At 43.9% G+C, this 19,507-nt stretch overlaps 1 protein-coding gene across 1 annotated transcript in view; it reads right to left on the bottom strand.

Annotated features, from left to right (window-relative positions):
- Positions 1 to 12,358: 12,358 nt before the first annotated feature.
- GARRE1 (granule associated Rac and RHOG effector 1) overlaps positions 12,359 to 19,507 on the bottom strand; it is an 86,380-nt gene continuing 79,231 nt past the window's right edge. The window contains exons 11-13 of the mRNA XM_082270905.1: positions 17,642 to 17,779; positions 17,256 to 17,334; positions 12,359 to 13,384 (exon numbers count right to left, since the gene is read on the bottom strand). Of these exons, the coding sequence (XP_082127031.1) occupies positions 13,085 to 13,384; positions 17,256 to 17,334; positions 17,642 to 17,779 (517 nt within the window). The 3' untranslated portion in view covers positions 12,359 to 13,084. The remainder of the gene's footprint in view (positions 13,385 to 17,255; positions 17,335 to 17,641; positions 17,780 to 19,507) is intronic.

Below are 19,507 nucleotides of genomic sequence, written 5' to 3'. Positions count from 1 at the left end.
AACGTTCCGAAGTCGCCTTGAAAGCAACAGGTCTTGTACAGCCCCAATCAGACAATCCCCTTGAAAGGGGAGATCAGTCAAGGCCTTTTTAGAAGTCTGATCCGCAGAGAGCAGAGCCACTAGGGGAGGCTTCACAGATAAACTGCAACCCCTGGACTAGCTGGTCTGCCACCTTAGCAAAGGCAGGGGGGAGCTGTTTGCCCTCTAGGTCATGGCGTAAAAGCTTAGTTTGCGACACCAGTCAGTTTGCGACAGCAGGGCAATGGTGAATATTGTCCTCAGTGCCGAACCAGCCAGAGTGTACATATTGCAGGACACAGCCTCCACCTTCCTGTCAGCCAGAACCCTAAAGTCCGGGGAGTCTTCAAACGGAATCATGGTTGCCTTGTTCAATCTGGAAACCTGAAGGTCCACGACCAGCGGAACAGTCCACTTCTTAAGAAGGGACGCCTGAGAGGAGTAACACCTAGTGAATCGCTTAGGGACCCCAAAGGGACGCTTTGGTCATCCCCACTCTTTCGCAACAATTATCTCAAAATAGGCGGGGAAAGGAAACACCATTGCCACTCTGGATGTCTTGTGAGTGCCAAAAGGAGCCAGCGCCTCAGTCACAGCTGCATCCTCCATCTTTAAAGGTCTCACGCACAGATACAATCATTGCATCCAAAAAGTTACTCTCCTGCGCTCAGGTGTTATGCTTTGAAGAGAAGGAAATTTATCTTATAAGTCATTCACAGTGCCTACAGTCTTGCTGCCCTCTCAGGACCATGGGTGTCCACAAGAACTAGAAAAATAACTAGAAAAATAACAAAAACAAGAGAAGGGTGCATCAAGCTAGTGCAATTCCATAAAACATTTTTTTGAAAGATAAAACAAATGGTGTTATACATCATATTCACCAATGCATATAATCAATATGCATGTCAAAGCATTGTATGGCTAGATCTCCTCTAAGACACGGACTGTTCCAATGCTGCAAGGAGGTCAGCATTTGCCAGGACCAGAGATTCCAGCAAGGAACTAGGTCCTTATACCCCAGTTGATGTCAAAGCAGATGAAATGCGTTGGGTTGACTCCTGTCCATGCTACTGCCTGTTGATGCCATTTACAGATCCAGTTTAAAAGGGCTATTTTATCTACCTCACTGTTCGAGATCATGAGGTGGGAGGAGCCCCTAGGAGTGGATCAAAGGCTTTGGAGGGGAAGATCACTCTGGTGAATAAAAAGTGGCCTCCTTGTACATAAGTATGATGACTGAGGGAGTAAAAGATCTTCTCTTTTCCCCTGCATATACCTACTGAGGAAGAAGTCCAGGATAGTTATCTCTAGTGGATGAGGAGTCTTACTATCACAATACCTGGTTCAATGCTGTCTGACCCTACGGGGTCTGTGTTTGAAGGTGAAAGGCAGAGAACACCTTGGTGGTGGAATGATATGAGCACATAAAATATTCATTGCCTGAATTTGTCATCAGCACCTCAGTCTCTGCTACCTAAACCTATGGAAGGACTTCCCTTACATCTATCCCTGCACTTTACAGATTGGAGGTCATGTTGCATTCACCTGTTTTGTGATTTATTGGAGATTCTGTCTCCTTATAAGTGGACTTGAATGCACCAGCTCTTATATATTGTTGTTTTAATGTGTAATTTTATGATTGCGATGCACTTTAACTATGTTCAATTGGAGGTTTTATGTGGTTGCCCTTCAGTGTTCAGCTGCTAATCTTTATTTAGATAGGTTTTAGTGTAAAGTTCAGTGCTGAATTGTTTATTTTTTTTTCCTTATTCCTGACTAGGCAGTACCTATAGCAGAGAGAGGAAGTTTGCCCCCTGGGACTGCCCATAGGTGTAGCCAGATTATTTTTCTGCCTAGTGTCCTGTAGGGGGCAGTATAACCTAATGGTTATGAAGATCAGGAGCTGTGTGTCAATGAAGTAAAAATAGGAGAATCAATCCTCATTTCAGGGCAATGGGTGGAGCCATGTAAATTGTTCCAGTAGGCAGATGCACTGGTGAGTAGGCTACTGTATAGTACAGGTGCAGCCGAATATATTAGTCATTTATTCCAAACAGCATACAGCTGTTTCAGGGGCTTTGGCCATCATCAATGCAGTGTAGAGAAACCATGGAGTAGATATTGGGACCCCCAATGAGCATTTAAGCATACAGGTTATGATAGGGACAACATTTTCTGAGGAGCTAGATACACTTTAAAGCTAGACAAAACTCCCAGCTCAACTCACCAACCAGCCTGCCTACCAACTGAATTAACCTAACAGTATGCGTTAAAAACGGGTTTAGTTACACTTTAAAGCTAACCGGTGTCTCTTCCACATGCAGGGTGCAGGACAATTTCATTTTCAAAATGACCTGCCCCCCCCCCCCCCCACCACCATGACTTCATGCATCAGTAGAAGCAAAGAAAGACTGGTTTACACCCCAGGCTGTGACCAATCACCAACATTGTCACAGCAAGTCACGTGTTTCATGGCTAGGTCCTCCTTCTGCACTACTGAATGCACTATACAGTGGACAGGTCAGACTGGGACATGGGTCCTCCACTACACTAGTAAATGAACTAGACAGTGGGTGGATTAAACCACGAACTTAGTCCTTTCACTACACTAATGAATTAGACCAGGGGTGGGGAACCTCCGGCCCGCGGGCCACATGCGGCCCGCACGATTCTTCTGTCCGGCCCGCACAATCGTTGCGATCCGCCCCCCCGTGCTGCTGTGTCAGAAGGAGCCGATGGCTTCGTTCTGACACTGTGGGTGGACCCGAGGCGCAGCAGAGCAGTGCACCTCGAGCCCGCCCATTTGTGTGACAATAGCGAATGAAAATTCGCTACTGTCTCACAGATCCGCCTCCTCCTCGGCCAATGTCATTGGCCGAGGAGGAGGAGGGAGGCGGGACGACTCGAAGAGAGGAAGCCGCCCGCCGCTACAACAGGTAAGTTGGCACGCTGTTCACTCTGCATTGTGGTCATTGAAAGGGGGCACGTTGTGGTCACTCCGCATTGAAAGGGAGCACGCTCTGGGCACTCGCATTGAAAGGGGGCACTCCGCATTGAAAGGGGGCACGCATTGGGCACTCCGCATTGAAAGTGGCACTCTGCATTGAAAGGCGGCACGCTGTGGTCACTCCGCATTGAAAGGGGGGCACGCTGTGGTCACTCCGCATTGAAAGGGGGGCACGCTGTGGTCAGTCTGCATTGAAAGGGGGGCACGCTGTGGTCAGTCTGCATTGAAAGGGGGGCACGCTGTGGTCAGTCTGCATTGAAAGGGGGGCACGCTGTGGTCAGTCTGCATTGAAAGGGGGCACGCTGTGGTCACTCTGCATTGAAAGGGGGCACGCTGTGGTCACTCTGCATTGAAAGGGGGCACGCTGTGGTCACTCCGCATTGAAAGGGGGGAACGCTGTGGTCAGTCTGCATTGAAAGGGGGCACACTATACCTTGATTACTGAAGGCCCCTTTCACACTTTTGTGACCTCAAAGTCACGCAATTTTTTACAGCGTTTTTTGCCGCAAAGCAATGCCTATTACATTTATGCTTACATTTTGTGCGGCCCCCGAATGATGTTACAAAAATCCAAATGGCCCTTGGTAGAAAAAAGGTTCCCCACCCCTGAATTAGACAGTAGACGGGTCAGACTGGGACCCGAGTCATTCTACTACACTAATGAATGAACTTTACAGTGGGCAGGTCAAACCGGGAACCAGGCCCTTCCACCACACTAATGATCTACACAGAGATCAGGACCTTCCACTACACCATAGATTGAACTAGTTAAAGTGGCTGTAAACCCACTTTGGTGACATTTACCTATAGGTAAGCCTATATTAAGGCTTACCTATAGGTGCTATAAATATGTCCTAAACATGCACCGTTTAGGAGCTATTTACATGACGTCATCGGCGCATGCTCTCTGAAGGAACAGCCACCCATGCCGTTTCTTCAGAGCCCAGTGCCGTGAACGGCGGCTCCCACACAAATGCGCGGGAGTGATGTAATCGCACCGCCGACCAATCAGATGGCCGGAGGACGCGAGAACAAGGAAGCAGGGCGGCCGGACATGTCGGGCAGCACTTTCGAGGGCTTCGTTTTAAGGTAAGTATTTCATAATGAGCTAGTATACGATGCATACTAGCTCATTATGCCTTTGTCTTTACAGGGTTTTTTTTTTAGGGTTTACTTCCTTTAATGGGTGGGTCATACTGGGACCTCCCACTGTTGGAGTGGCTCAGACTAGGAACTAGGTCCTACCACCACACTAATGAATGAATTAGGACAGTGGGCCGGTCAGGCTGGTTCCTGGGTCCTCGCACTACACTGTGGGTGGGTCAGACTTAGCACCTGGGTATTTCCACTGCACTAATGAACTACACGTGCTTCAGACCAGGATCTGGTTCCTCCAACTGTACTAATGAATGAATAGTGAGCGGGTCAGACTGGGAACCAGGTCTCCTCCCCCACCAACCACCCATTAATTGCACAGTTTTAATAAAATAAAGAGGAATGATCCCTTATTATGCAGGGAAAAAAATGTGATTTCTTGACTGCATTGGAAGACGGAATTAATTTTTAAAACGAGTTATAAACAAAAAAAAACAGCTCATCAATATAAAATACAACCAAATAAAAATAAAAAAAGCCTCCAGATAAAAACATCTTAACTAGAAACATTACACAATAAAAAAACACCAAATAATGTCACACTATTAATTGTATCTTTAATAAAGCAAATAGTTATTTTACTTACAGAAGCTTTAGAAGTAAAATACAAAATGTACAGTTCCAGTTTACAAGTAATGGCTGGAAAAAGGAAAGGAAAAAAGAAAAAAAAAAAAAAAGCGATAGGGTCACGCTCACGAGCGGTAAACCCTTGCACTTGGCAGTGAATCGGACTTCGAAGAGCCGTTGCCAAGCACAGCACTGCAACTCGCTCATAGAACGTGGGGAGGTGGGTCTTCCCCACCCCCGAGGAGCATCTAATGGCCAGTGTTCAGTACAGCTTGAAGCCAGGAACATACCACCTACATGGTCAAAGCGTCAACATATAGAAACAAAACAAAAAAAAAAAAAAAAGGTTTCCGTTTTCAGTTTCCATTCATCACATAGAATTTTTTTTTTTTTTTTGTTTAGAAGACTTCAAAATACGAGTAAAAAAAATATATATGTTTATATATAGCATGTGGAATAGTTAAGTTGGCACTTTGCGACATCTGTTTTGATACAAATATATATGTCTACCCATTAATAAGACCAATAATATTCAGATAAAACAGTTGGGGTTAGAGAGTCCCTGTCACCCACTGAGTGGAGCAAGATATTTTGTCTAAACAATCATCAGCCTATTGGTCCTCCAAGACCTAGGGATGTTATTGGATCACCCTGACTCAATAGGCTGTGTTGTTTGAGGTCTGGTTCACAATTCCTTTACCAAGTGTGGCTAGGGGACCATTACAGGGCTGACTCCACCCAAAATGGATTTTTTAGTTTTGCCTGATGGGTGGGAAGTTTGATTACACAAAGGCTTCCAATATGTCTTGGTGACTCCAGTGGTGACATTTTCTTCCAGAAGTTGCTGCTATACCCAACCCCTGTGATAAAGCCCAACAATGGAGCCATTACTCACTGATGGATTCTCTTTCATATAGAATTGGTAAGACTAACTGTCAAAGGGAAACCCCCCATCATTGCCTGCTGTCACAGAGTGCCACCTCCATAACAGCCTGCTGTCACAGAGAGACAACTCCATAACAGCCTGCTGTCACAGAGTGCCAACTCCATACCAGCCTGCTGTCACAGAGAGACAACTCCATAACAGCCTGCTGTCAGATAGACACCCCTATAACAGCCTGCAGCAATAAAATCCCTCCATATCAACATAAGTGACACCTCCATAACAGCCTGCTGTCACACAGAGCGACACCTCCATAACAGCCTGCTGTCACACAGAGAGACACCTTCATAACAGCCTGCTGTCGCACAGAGAGACACCTCCATAACAGCCTGCTGTCACACAGAGAGACAGCTCCATAACAGCCTGCTGTCACACAGAGAGACACCTCCATAACAGCCTGCTGTCACAAAGTGACACCTCCATAAATGCCTGCTGTCACAGAGAGACACCTCCATAACAGCCTGCTGTCACACAGAGAGACACCTCCATAACAGCCTGCTGTCACAAAGTGACACCTCCATAACAGCCTGCTGTCACAGAGACACAACTCCATAACAGCCTGCAACAATACAATATCTCCATAACAGCCTGAGTGACACCTCCATTAATGGCCAGTAGTCAGAGAGTGATATCTCCATAATGGTCAGCTGTCAGAGGGACACCAACATAAAAGCCAACTTGTCCAAAAAAAAATGACACCTTCATAAAAACTTGTTGTCAAGAGTGTGACACCTCCATAATGGCCATCTTTCATAGGAGCGACTGTCTCCATAATGGACACCTTCACAATAGCTGCCTAGAAGGAGGTGAAGATGAAAAAAAAAAAAAATGCACATAAATCACCCCCAGGCTTTTTCCGGTTTCTTTTTTTTTTTTTTTTTTTTTTTTTTTTAGAAACAGGAAGAAGGCAGGAGCGGATTCAAATTGATTACCCCATCCTCCACCATCTTCAGAAGGTGGTCCAAATTTTTTGATCTCTAAAATTTACCCAAATTATATTTTTGCAGAAGAAACTATGTGTTTAACAGGGTAGGTAGGAGTCAGTAGGATGATCGGCTGTGGCAGAGAAGACCTCAGCACTGGTGCCCCCAAGAAGCCTCTGGGTGGTGTAGAGTCTGCCAGACACCACCCATAACTGAAAAACTGCCTTTTTGGGTGGAGCGCCTACTTAAGTGCAAAAGTCTGCAGACTAAAGGAGAGCAGGGTATTTATTTTTGGGAGACTGAAAGAGAATAATATGATAAAATCAATGAACTATTTTACCATAAACTTTTAACGAACAAGAGGTACAGAAGTCTTTACAGAAACAGGCAAGAGTGTGTGTGTGGGGGGGGGGGCAACAAAAAGAAGCAACAGAGCAAGTCAGTATTGAGGGCTATGCACAGCACACAAGTCTCTGTAAACATAGAGGATGTATGTAGACTCGACGGGTCAAAAGTAAAACCAAAAAAAAAAAATATATATATATATATATATATATATAAATACAGTAATGTCAGATTTATCACACAACGCAAAAAACGGTAACATTCGGGCTATAAAATACATCACTGTACAAAGAGGGCAGGAAGAAAAAAAAAAAAGTACGGGCTTTAAATACCCCAAGTTATGAATTGTATATAGTTTAGTGTTTTATACATATTTTTGGTATAATTAAATTGAAAAAAAAAATAAAATAAAAATAAAATAAAAGTGCTTCAGTGTTTAAATCCAAAGAAACACAATTCTTTTGTTTTTCACGTTTCCGCTATGCAAGTCAGCAAGCTCTTTACTCACAGTTATGAGTTAAAGTATATTAGTGATATATAACAATATACGAAAATAGAAAAATAAGATTAATACTGTCAATATTTTTATTTATTTTTTCTCTTTTCGAAACTAGAAAACGTTGGGGAGGATTAAACAGGACTCTTTTCAAAAGACGAAATGACTCTTTTCATTTTAAATACATATAAACTATATATATATATATATATATATATATATATATATATATATATATATATATATATATATATATATATATATATATATATATATATATAAGAATATTTTGTAACATCGATTAAGATAAAATGGGATATCTGTACACAAACTATTTAATTTATATCATAAGCACCATTTTCTTCTCTTGTAGTCACTTTGGTTGGAAGAAATGTGACTCCTAATACAAGCATTGTATGTCATGGCACATTTTATTATTTTTTTTCTTTGTTAAATGACATTATGCTGCATTCTTTAAAAATATATATATTTTTTATTATGATTTTATCTACCTGCTAATTAAGTTATTTTTCGGAGCCAGCTCACATAAGATTCTTTTTTTTGTTTTTTTTTTTTTTTTTTATATAATTTTTAAAGAATATTGAAAGACTTTTACTATCTCAGAAGTTATATTCTGGAGTTGTATGTGCATAATGCCTTTGGCCATAAGGAACAGGAAACGCTTTATATACTCAATTCTAAAAAAGACAAAAAAAAAGAAAAAGGAAAAAAAAAAAAAAAAATTGGCGGCGATATGAAAATGAGACTGCGACACAACTTGCATCCACCTGAAGAACTACACTGGGGGGGTTGAATATGAAACAAACACCTTATTTCACAAAACTGATTCTGCATGTTTAGATGGAATGTCCTGTAGGGCTGTCATAGAGGCACAAATACTGCCAGCGGGGGCAGAATTTTAGACGTGGGGGTGGATTAAAGTTTTCAAAAGGGGAGCCTCTCGACCCTGGACATTTTCATTCACGAAATGAAACTACTACAAAGTGACCGAATATGGTTTCACGAACATTGGTGATGGTGACCCTGGGTCCAGTACTCTTCCTTTGTTTAGGCTAGGGTGGAAGATTTTCGGGAAACCAACATGGCCGTGGAGTCGACAGCCTCCCTTTTGGGTTTGGACAAAATCAATGAGCTACAGCATTCGGTAAGCGCTACACAACTGATTTTTTTTTGTTCACAGATGTCAACGCATTCACTGAATCTTGAAAGAGGGTTTCCAGTAAAGCCTCGTAAGGGAGAATTTTATAGCTTTCCACTCGGTATCTTCAGTGAAAGAGCTGACAACTCCTCTCAATTTGTATAAAAAAAAAAAGCTGATGGTTCTCCATTACATTCTGAAATCAGATATGTAAAAAATCCCACACAACTGGATGAAAATGAAAAAAAATTGGCTGCAGCCTACCCCAAAAATATAGTGTAAAGGCTATATTCAGATATTATAGGTATTTATAATTATAGATATTACCCTACTTCCCTATAACATTCTGAAATCAGCCAAGCTGAGCCAAATTGGTTCCTTTATATATAAGCTGAACCTGCGTATCTATGGCAGGATGTAAAAGTAGAATTCCAGCCTCAACCTAACCAGTCGTAAACCCCCCCACCACCACCTATGCTGACTAACTGGGGGAGCGGGTGTTGGGACATTTCTTAGAAGTGTTCTGTTAAGGCTGAAATTCTACTTTATGCAAAAAGGGTCCCAGTCAAAAAACTGGTTGGTGGGGGGTAGTCCTTCACCGACTCACCCCAAAAGAGGGGTGTTGGGAACCTATGGGAGTAGAACCATCAAAAACATTTTGTTTTTGAAATTCTACTTTAACCCAACAACCAGTTGGTGCGGATTTCAGATAAGGGTTGCATACTTTACACAGCCACTGGCTCTCCTGTAGAAGTTAATGAGCTGTAATTCACCATCGTAATATCTTTGTAAGTGTACTTAGGCCTAGGTAATTTCAGCTGTTATGGAAATACAAATTCCATGATGTATTGCAAGGCTGACAGTCCCAGTAATGACTCTCAGAGGCACGATGGGATTTGAAGTTTCCCCAACAGCTGAACCAACACAGTTTGCCTACCCCAGGTTTAACTCTTCAAAATAGTTTCCCCCCCCCCCCCCCTCTTAGATTTGGCTGACCAACTCCTGAGTTCATCTTTGGGGGAGATTTACTATAACTGGGGCACACAGAAAATGGTGCAGATGTGCATAGTATTATCAAACCTTAAAAAGAATATAGAGATACGGTTTCATTTGCTCTAATATCATTTACTTGTGGTGAGTTTTCTACCTTAGGGGGCGATTATCCACGAGGTGTGGTGACGGTTCAGCTCAAGTGTTTCTTTCCTCCGGCCATACTGATCACTCCTGTCTCCTTAATCACTATGAATCACTGGTTGACATTTTGGATGAAAGGACTAGGATTATTGGTCTTTTTATCTATTATTTATGCATAGCATATTGTTATATGACTTTTTCAAAGCGCTGCTAATGTTGGATTGATTTATCGTCTAGCATATTCTTTTTAAATTTGTTATTTTATATATAGTGTCCGCTTTTTGGTTATATGTGCCCGTTTTCTGTAATTGAGCAACACGTTCATTTCTAAGATTTGGTGTTGGCACTATGCATTAATATTAATTTATTGATTGGTGTGTTCTCTTTTTTTTTTATCAAAGCTTAACTGAACAAACTGAAGTTAGAAGCGGATTGTTTACTATGCACAGCACCAGATTCTGTGTGCCCCCGTTTTCCTAAATCTTCCCCATTAGGTCCAAAAGGAGGATTCGAATAAAGGGGTCAAATTGAGACTTTGCTGTCCTCTGCACAAACAAAGGGTTCTGCTGATGGGCGTGGATTCATCTACATAAGCAATTCCGTTAAAATAATTTCCTGATTGAAGGAGGGCTCTTCAACAAATACAACCAGGACTCCAGAGAATAACACAGCAATTCAAGGACAGCAGTTTTCCAATGGCACCCCACTGCTCCTCTTCTGTCATAAAATGCTTTCCTCTGTTGAAGGATCTAAGCCAAGATCACACTGCTCACTTTACCGTGGACCTGAAGAAAATGGGGAAAATCAGTCCTAAATCACAAAGGGCCTTACACCCATTTTCTTAATTAGGAGCAGCATGCACTTCGTGTTCTATGCGGTGTCTGTGACAGACACAGCACAGAACTGTACAACTGGAGCTGCCTCACCACATCCACAAGCTCACCTGAGATCAGAAGGGAGGAGGATGTGCAGGCGATGTTCATGCAGTGTAATCAGTGCACAGGAACAGAGGGATGTCAGACCGAAAACTCACAACCTATACTCCAGGTCCAACCTGGTGGGCATCTGTGGCAGTTTTCTATACTGAAAACTCCCGCATTCCCTTTATTAGTCACAGAATGCACGCCAGTTTCTATTTCAATCGGATAAAGAAACGGTCTTGGGTGGCGCAGATTGATCTTATCAGCTTAGTTAATGTGATGCACAGCACTTCAGACATTTTCCTGAACCAGTTTAAGGGCAAAGAAAGCTTAGTGAATTCCCCAGTCTAAATGCTTGTTTTGTTTTTTGTTTTCGGTCAGTAAAATACTGGTTGTGAAAACGATGCAGTTTGCCAAAGTCAACTTAAGGCCCCTTTCACATGACAGTTCCAATCAGGTCTGCTTGTCAGTTTTTCAGACAGACCTGATCAGACGGTTCCATTCCCTCCTTTGGATCGTTGGGTGTAAACGGATCTGATCCGATACGCTAAAACAAATGGAAAGGAATCTGTCCTCCGTCTAGGCGGATCGGACATAGGTGTAAATGGACAGCAGAGTACATGTACACCCAACAGTCCTTGAAGCAGAGGGAGCTCTGTCCGTGTCCGCTCTGCATAAATCGAGCAGACATGGACCTGTCATCTTCAAGATCTAAACCGATCAGCAGGGGATCAGCAGACAGAGTCCACCATGAGTGAAAGGGGCCTAGGAGGTGCAAACACAGAATGAACAGCTTGCATGTCATCTAAACCTCCTCCAGCTCTTTTGGTTGGTCTCATCTCTCTTCACACATTGCAATGTGTCTACAGGTCCCCTGTCACTGCTGCAAAGTATCATCTCTGGCAGAAAGGATGGCAGCCCAGTGATTCACAGGTGTGGAAGGCTTTGTAAACATTTATGAACTGGGCACGACCTAGTAAAACTAAAAAGAAAAAAAAATAATCACTTCTCTGATCAGTGTTTCATCTGACACTGGCCTCAGAGATCAGAAAGAACTCATAGCTTTTCCATAAACATGCAAGCTTGGACTGTCTGAGTGCTTGTTTATAGCAGCCTTATGGACGCTATAAGCATAGGAACTGCGGTGGGGGGTAATTATCTCATGTCTGTGGGTAACTGCAGCAGCAAAGTAAGTGAACCCTTTAATAATGAACCTCCAAATATTAGGGATGATAAGTTTGCAAACAATAACAGGCCAGAGCTGCAGAACCAAAGTAGCAAGAAAGCCCCATCTATCCCTGCTTTCTATAATTGAATGCTATAAAGGACACAAGGAACAGAGTAGTGTGCGACTTCTGAAAATGTTAGCAGACTGGCTGGCTGTCTCTGGCTGCTTAGAGGTCTTAGAGGCAGAGAGGTCACAGTGAGGTCAAAACTCTTGGTCTGCATACTTGCAGTCATAAATGACTCAAACTTCTGAGTCAAGGGGACGGTCATTACAGTCAAGCAACAAACATTTTCAGGATGCAGACAGCAATGGCATCCTTTGTATTCCCCTCAGCACAGATATCCTTTAACCCCCTTTCCCTTGGCTGTATGCATTGATGTGGTAGCAAAGAGCTGGGCCTTATTTTGTGCTGTCACACATATGCATCCCTAGTTTTGTGCTGGCCGTGCTCATTTCCGCACCCCCAGCACTGTGCTCATGCTGTCACTGACAGCTCCTGGTCACAAACCAAAGGATTGGGAGCAGTAGGATGAGCTCCCGATCACCGTGACAGCCAATCACAGCGATCACATGATCGGAAGCCCATGAAACATCTCCAGTGTTAGGTTCTCTTTAAAAGGCCAATGGAAAAGGGGTTAAAAAGGAGGAATTCAGGAACCCGTCAGCCCAATCTAGGAGCTGGCAGGCACTTAAAAAAGCCAAAAATCTGGTGACTGCGTGGGAAACCCGACAAGATGTAAACTTTAAGCACCAGCTGTAATTTTCAGGCATATTGATTACCTGGCTCCTGAGATCCCTTCCTGCCCTGACAAAGGCCAACATAATCACAAAGGACCACGAGCATGGGGGTCAACAGCAAATCTACAAGCTGACTGCAGTGAATGGGAGCCACGGGGTGTCTCTGCCCAGAACCCCCAATTAGTAGACACTGATTGGGCTGAGGCTTCGTTGCGGGTGGTGAAAGTTATCACAACGGACGCATACGGCACAGACAGACTCCAGTAACGTAACCCAGTGAAGATGGAGGAGAAGCATGTTTAGGAATAGTCACTGCTGTCAAAAAGTTAAAAATCTATCTTTTTTTTTTTTTTTCACCACAGGATTAGAACCGAAACACCCCAAACTGTTTGCAACTCAAACCCCAAAAAGTTTAGCATCGGACTCAGTCCCCTGCAAGTGACAGCCCCCGTCAGAACTGGTGCAGGTAGGAGGGCCTGCGCTCGTGCTTCATCTGGAAGGATTTAAAGCCCTTGTTCGTCTGCTGAGACGGCTGCTGTGAGTACGCAAAGGTCGAGGAGATGCCGGCAGGAGGCGCGCAGTCGTTGGCGGTGGACCAGACAGGTGACTGGAGTATCTGCATTGTGTCGTTCCATTGGCTCACAGGATTTGTCATGTGGTACAAAGAGGAGCTCTGGTTGGGCAGTGTATTGGAGAGAGGGGAGGAGTGCTGCCAAGGAGCTTTAGGCGGCCACGTTTTGGTTTTGTTTTCCTGAAAAGAAAGAGAAATCAGTATTGAGATGCGAAAAAAACATGATCAGGGTAACCTGATGTCTATAATTAACCAAGAGAGGACCAAACTAAACCTATACAACATCATTAATATGGATTACATACTGGTTTTTAAACAGCAGTACAACTTGCCACTAATCCCAATCTAAAAAATAAAATATTCCTTACTTTCATTAGGGGTAAATACATTTGGATAGCAATGTCTAGATGTTAACCCCTTCATGACCGTCTGACACCTGCATGCAGCAGCAAAAGAGTGGGCTTTACCGCCTACGCTCCACACATATGCGTTGCTGGGTGGCCATTGTTTATGTCCTGTGAGCGCACTCACTGTGCACCCTCAGCACAAAGAACAAACTGCTACAGACAGCACTTTGCAGGTTACAGTCGGAGTATAAATGGAGGGCCAGTTAAGTCACTTCAGGAAGCAACGCGAGCCTGCTGGGCCACTTGGTGATATGTCAAGGACATGGCGGGGGAGGCTGGAAGCGGAGGGGTGGGTAAGGGCAGGGCTGGCTGACAGGGGAGGACAGACACGGACAACTCTACTAGGAAATGATTGACCAGGAACATTCGCCTATACAAGGCAAGCGTTGGTCGGTCACAGAGAGGAGGGCTGCTAAATGACTGCATTGGATGGTTGTTTCTAATCAGACATTTAGCAATCCCAAAAGTGCATAGTGCAAAAGGTAATGTTATTTTCCAAATAAATGAAGGGGAGATTTTGGACATTTTACAGGAATTCCACTTAATGAATCAGGACTGCTCGAAGTCTACAAGTATTTTACTTGACAGCAGCCTCTGTTAACCCTGTTACCCCAGAGGAACCCTAAACTTTTTCAGGTCTCGGGGAACCCCTGCTAAAAATGGGATTTTTGACTTACCGCAAAATCCATTTCTCTGATGTTTATTGACGGACACAGCTCCTGATATTCTTAACCATAGTGTATACTGCCCCCTACAGGAGTAGGACACTAGGCAGAAAAAAAAGTCCGGCTACGACTATGGCCAGTCCCAGGGGGTATACTCACTCTCTCTCTGCTATAGGTACTCAGTTTTGTCAGAGAAAATACAACTCCACAGAGGGGTGGGTGCTGTGTCCGTCAATGAACATCAGAGAAATAGATTTATCAGTAAGTCAGAAATACCATTTTCTTTTTCGTTCATTGATGGACACAGCTCCTGATGTTCTTAATCATTGGGACGTCCCAAATCAGTGTTAAATATGAGGGGTGGGAACAGCAAAAAATTCCCAAGGCTAAAAACAGCCGACCAGGCAATAGGGGCTCAACCAAAACACACCTGAAAAAAACAATACACCCTCAAAGAGGATCAAGTCCTCTAAACAGCAGCCTGAAAAACATTGCGATCAAAAGAGGCATCTTCAGATGCCAAAAAATCCACTTCATAGAACTTTGTGAAAGTTGTGTCACTGACGTCTGAAGATAGAAGGCCCAGGAGGCACTGTGTGCCCGAGTTGAGTGTGCCTTGATAGGGAAAGGAGGAACCTGACCCTTGATGTAATAGGCCTGAATCACCGTCTGTCTGATCCATCTGGGAATGGTCACAGAGGAAGCAGACAACCCTGTCCGAGACGCATCCGTAAATACAAATAGTGAGTCTGACTTTCTAAAAGACTCCATAGCTGCCAGGTACACCCTAATCGCCCGAACCACATCCAAGGCATGCAAGGTAATTTCCTTAAGATGTTTTGGCCTGGGACACAGGGAAGGCAACACAATGTCTTCATTCAAATGGAAATCAGACAACCTTTGGATGGAATGCAGACAGGGGCGAAGAACACCCTCAACTCTGTGAACCACCAAATAAGGTCGACAGGATAATGCCGCCAGTCAACATGTCTTCATTCAAACCTTCGGAGACCGCGTAAAAAAGGGAATCTCCCAAAGAATCTCAAACGGTACACTTCTGGAGGACTGAAAGCACCAAATTGAGGTCCCAAGGTGGCAACGAAGACCGCACTGGAGGAACCAAATGGCGAACACCCTGATAAAGGTACGAACCAGGGAGTGTGTGGCCAAGGGTTGTTCACTTCCAAAGAAGAGACTCCTTATAGGGGTATCGCCTAGCAAAGCGCTTAGGGACCCCAGGGGACGGTTTGGTAGTCCCCACTCTCTAGTGACAATTCTGTCAAAATAGAAATAGAAGGGGAAAGGTTACACCTTTGCTGCTCTGGATGGCTTGTGAATGCCAATGGGGAACTGCGCCTCCGTCGCAGCTGTGTCCTCCATCTTTAAGGTCTTATGCACAGATTCAATAAGTGAGTCCCCCAGCGCCTTTTCGTGCGCGTGGTTGCAGACCCATGCAGGGTGACCCATGTCTGCAGCAGCCAAATCAGATTCAGGGTCTAAGGGGACAGATGAGGCAGGGAAAAGGCTTTTTTGCCAGCCCGTCACCCAAAAGTCTACTCCACCCGGGACACAAATGATTCCAGGACCGCCGTCAGTGCGTTGATGTATGGATGGGACCTGGAGGGCCCCACGGCCTCAGAGAGGATTCAGGTGGGGAGATGTGCTCTAAAAGACTCCATGAGTCACCAGGGGGACCCCACAAAAAAAGCGTAAAACACTACTAAAAAGACAACCCCAACGCTCTGGCAGCACACCCGATTGCCAGCCACAGAGCCCCAATCAATCCTCAGCAGCGAGGGAGAGGACCGCACCAAAAACTCGCCACCCCCCCCCCCCATCATAGTGTCCTGCCCCCCCGCCCCAGGAGATGGACCAGACCACCCACACAGCCCCAGCATTAATGGAGGAGGGGGTAGGATGGGGGACAGGTGAGGGCGGTGCCTAACGGGAAGAAGGGAAACCCGGGGGCCCGTCTGTCCCATGTGGGGGCCCACATCCACCCCAAAATCATCCAGGTGGATAGGGGGGGACAGCTACTCACCATACAAGGAACCAGGTGGGCACCACTCTAGCCAGAACCCCTCACCATCGAAATGGCGGTGCTGTCGGCCAGGAGGAACGCTGCGACTCCAGCCGAGACCTGGTCATATGCGACCTCACAAGGCATTTAACTCGCAGCCCTTATCCGGGGGGACTATGTCGCGGCCCACACATCGCTGAGCTGAGATCTGCGCACGCTCGTTGGCATGACTGGGGTGACCACTGGATCTAGATTATCCAGCCCCTCACCGAGTTTGGCAGTTGATTGTAGATCTCACAGGAAAAAAAAAATGTATCTAAAAGAAAAAATTTTGCCAGGACCAGAGATCAAAGCAAGGAACTATGCCCTTACTCTTGAGTTCAGACTAGGCATAAAAAAACTGGAGTACCTATATATATATATATATATATATATATATATATATATATACCCTCCTTGGGAATGCCCATAGGCATAGCCATACTTTTTTGCCTAGTGCCCTACTCCTGTAAGGGGCAGTATAACCCAATGGTTAAGATCATCAGGAGCTTTGCCTGTCAATGAACGAAAGAGAAAATAATTCATTGGGGAGAATGCTCCCTACATCGGTGGCCAGTACCTTACATAACAAACCTTCTGCCTTTACAACCAATTTCATCAGCTCCAGGTCAAGGAACTCTTAGCAACCTCTAGGGAAATCGTAGGGTTTCACAGAACTAGTTGAGAATGGCTTAATTACAAATGTCACTATAGACACTTGCAGGCTTATTAAAAAAAAAAAAAAAAAAAAAAAAAAGCAAGGGTCCCTAATATGGCAACCCAAAGCAACCATCCATAATGCATCTTGTACAGGTCTACATTCAGTTAAGTGGACTCCCTTTGGTTGCTAAAGGGTACCGCGATCTACTCATTAGAAAAGGCGGAAGGTACCCGGACACTGGGCGCTCCTGTATTCTAACCTGGTTGAGATCGTCTACCGTGGAAAGGAGGGGTGGCGACGGTAACGTGTTTGCTTCTTGTTCACCACTGCTGTGTTTTCTGTAGGAAAGGAGAAAAAAAAAAAAAAAAGCATCAATAGAGTATTAATAGTCAGTTTTTTTATTTTTTAATTTGTATTACAAAATAACTGAGGATTGATATTTCTCATTAGACACGGTTTAGGACTACATTATGACAAACAGGTGATCAGAGGCTAATCTGCCTGGTATTACAGAACTCTTGCCCTTTTTTGCCTTCTCGCCTCACAATAGAGATCTATTTTCAAAGTGAGCCTACGTGGTTCCTCCAAGTAAAAACTGATCAATAAAGGACTTGTACAGGAAGTGATTGCAGTCATGTGACTCACCTCCTTTGTTTCACTGCAGCAACAAGGTCAGGACCTGAGAACATAGAAAATAGACTGTCTCCATTGGCAGATGAGGTCTCGTCACTGGAACTGGCCGAATCGCCCTGAGCACCTGTCCAGTTGCTGTTCATTCCATCACTGCAAAACAAGAGGAAACAGGAGTTCTTCTTTTTAATTCTTAAAGTAGAATTCCAACTAAAACTTACCTAATCTTAAAAATGACCAACCCCCCCCCCCCCCCCCCCCATCTAAGCGGACTATCCTGTTCAAGAAAGATATACTGTATATCCTTACCCATTTTCAGGCCACTTCGATCACGTGTTTTTGGCTCCCCTGTGTCGGCCTGCGGCAGCTGCAGGAGAGAGGAGGGAGTGCAGACAACGGATGGGTCATAGGCGCTTATGGGTGACCCCGCTCAGGCATTGCCAGCTGTTGTCAAGGGCGCTCTCCTCTCCCCTCCAGCTGCTGCTGACTTACACAGGGGATCATGAGAGATGATAGGGGGGAGAGGTAAATGGCGCTGCCTATTATAGATGTAAATAACAGATATAATGTAGGTGTGGGATTCAGCCCAGCAATAAGTATAATCACAGTATTAAAAATCCGGCACTATATAATAAACCCACAGTGGGAAATGACTTGGTAATCAATACTAGATATCAAAAACATATACACATCATAAATATATATATATATATATATATACATACATACATACACACACACATATATATATATATATACACACACCTTGGGGGGCTTTTTTGCCTATTTTGATATTTCTTTTGCACGGTCACTGAAGCACCTTAGTGAGCTTGAGATTGTCTTTTCTTTTTTGTGGAGATCTTCACCACCACCTCACCAGCACTTGGCACACAGTCAGATTTATACAGATTTTATTTTACACTTATTAAATATCATATATATTTATTTATATTTTTATGATGTGTATAGGTTTTTGATATCTAGTATTGATTACCAAGTAATTTCCCACTGTGAGTTTATTATATAGTGCCGGATTTTTAATACTGTGATTAAACTTATTGCTGGGCTGAATCCCACACCTACACTATATCTGTTATTTACATCTATAATAGGCTGCTCCATTTACCTCTCCCCCCAGCATCTCATATTTTACTATACATCTGCTGGATTATAGTTAGGAGGTAGGCTGCAGCCATCACTTTGATATTCTTCCCTTATCCTAAGCGCAGATCATCTTTCACCGGGGATCATGTGTCCAGACCAGAGCGGGCTGAAATAAGTAAATACTTTTTTTTTTTTTTTTTTTGACACAGGTTAGTCAGCATAGGTGTCAGAAAGGAAACATTTTAAGACTAGTTCGGTGTAGTCAGGAATTTTACTTTACGGAAATGAGAAAAAGGAGTTTTGATTCTAATATTTGTTGTCCTGTTTAGGGATGATGTTTATGAACCATAAAGTAGATGTAGACCCTAAAATAGCATATAATCCTGTTTTCACCTTTTTATTCCTCCTTTTTCCCCATCTCGGTTCTACTGATCTCCTGCAGTCTCTTTCAGCTATTTTTTAAAATCTGTATGTTCTACTGAAAAGTTTTAACCTAGTATTGACATAATGAGCAATAAACTGCCTATATGACATCTGAAAGTGGAGCTCGGACTAAATTTGTATTTTTTATTTCTGTCTCTTTTATTGCTACCTGTGTACCAGCTGTGGAAATTCCACTCACTTCCTGTGTAGTTCATGGAAGTGCCTAAGACCCCGTTTAGACAGGGGCGACACGACTTGGTGGGGCAACCTGTGCACCGCGACCTCTGCGCGACTTGCGCGGACTTCATATCATTGAAGTCAATGCAAGTCGCCTCCAGGTCACCCCAAAGTAGT

The sequence above is a fragment of the Pelophylax lessonae genome, assembly GCF_965119305.1.
Source record: "Pelophylax lessonae genome assembly, chromosome: 10".
Taxonomy (NCBI): domain Eukaryota; kingdom Metazoa; phylum Chordata; class Amphibia; order Anura; family Ranidae; genus Pelophylax; species Pelophylax lessonae.
This window is presented reverse-complemented; position numbering and strand designations above follow the sequence as displayed.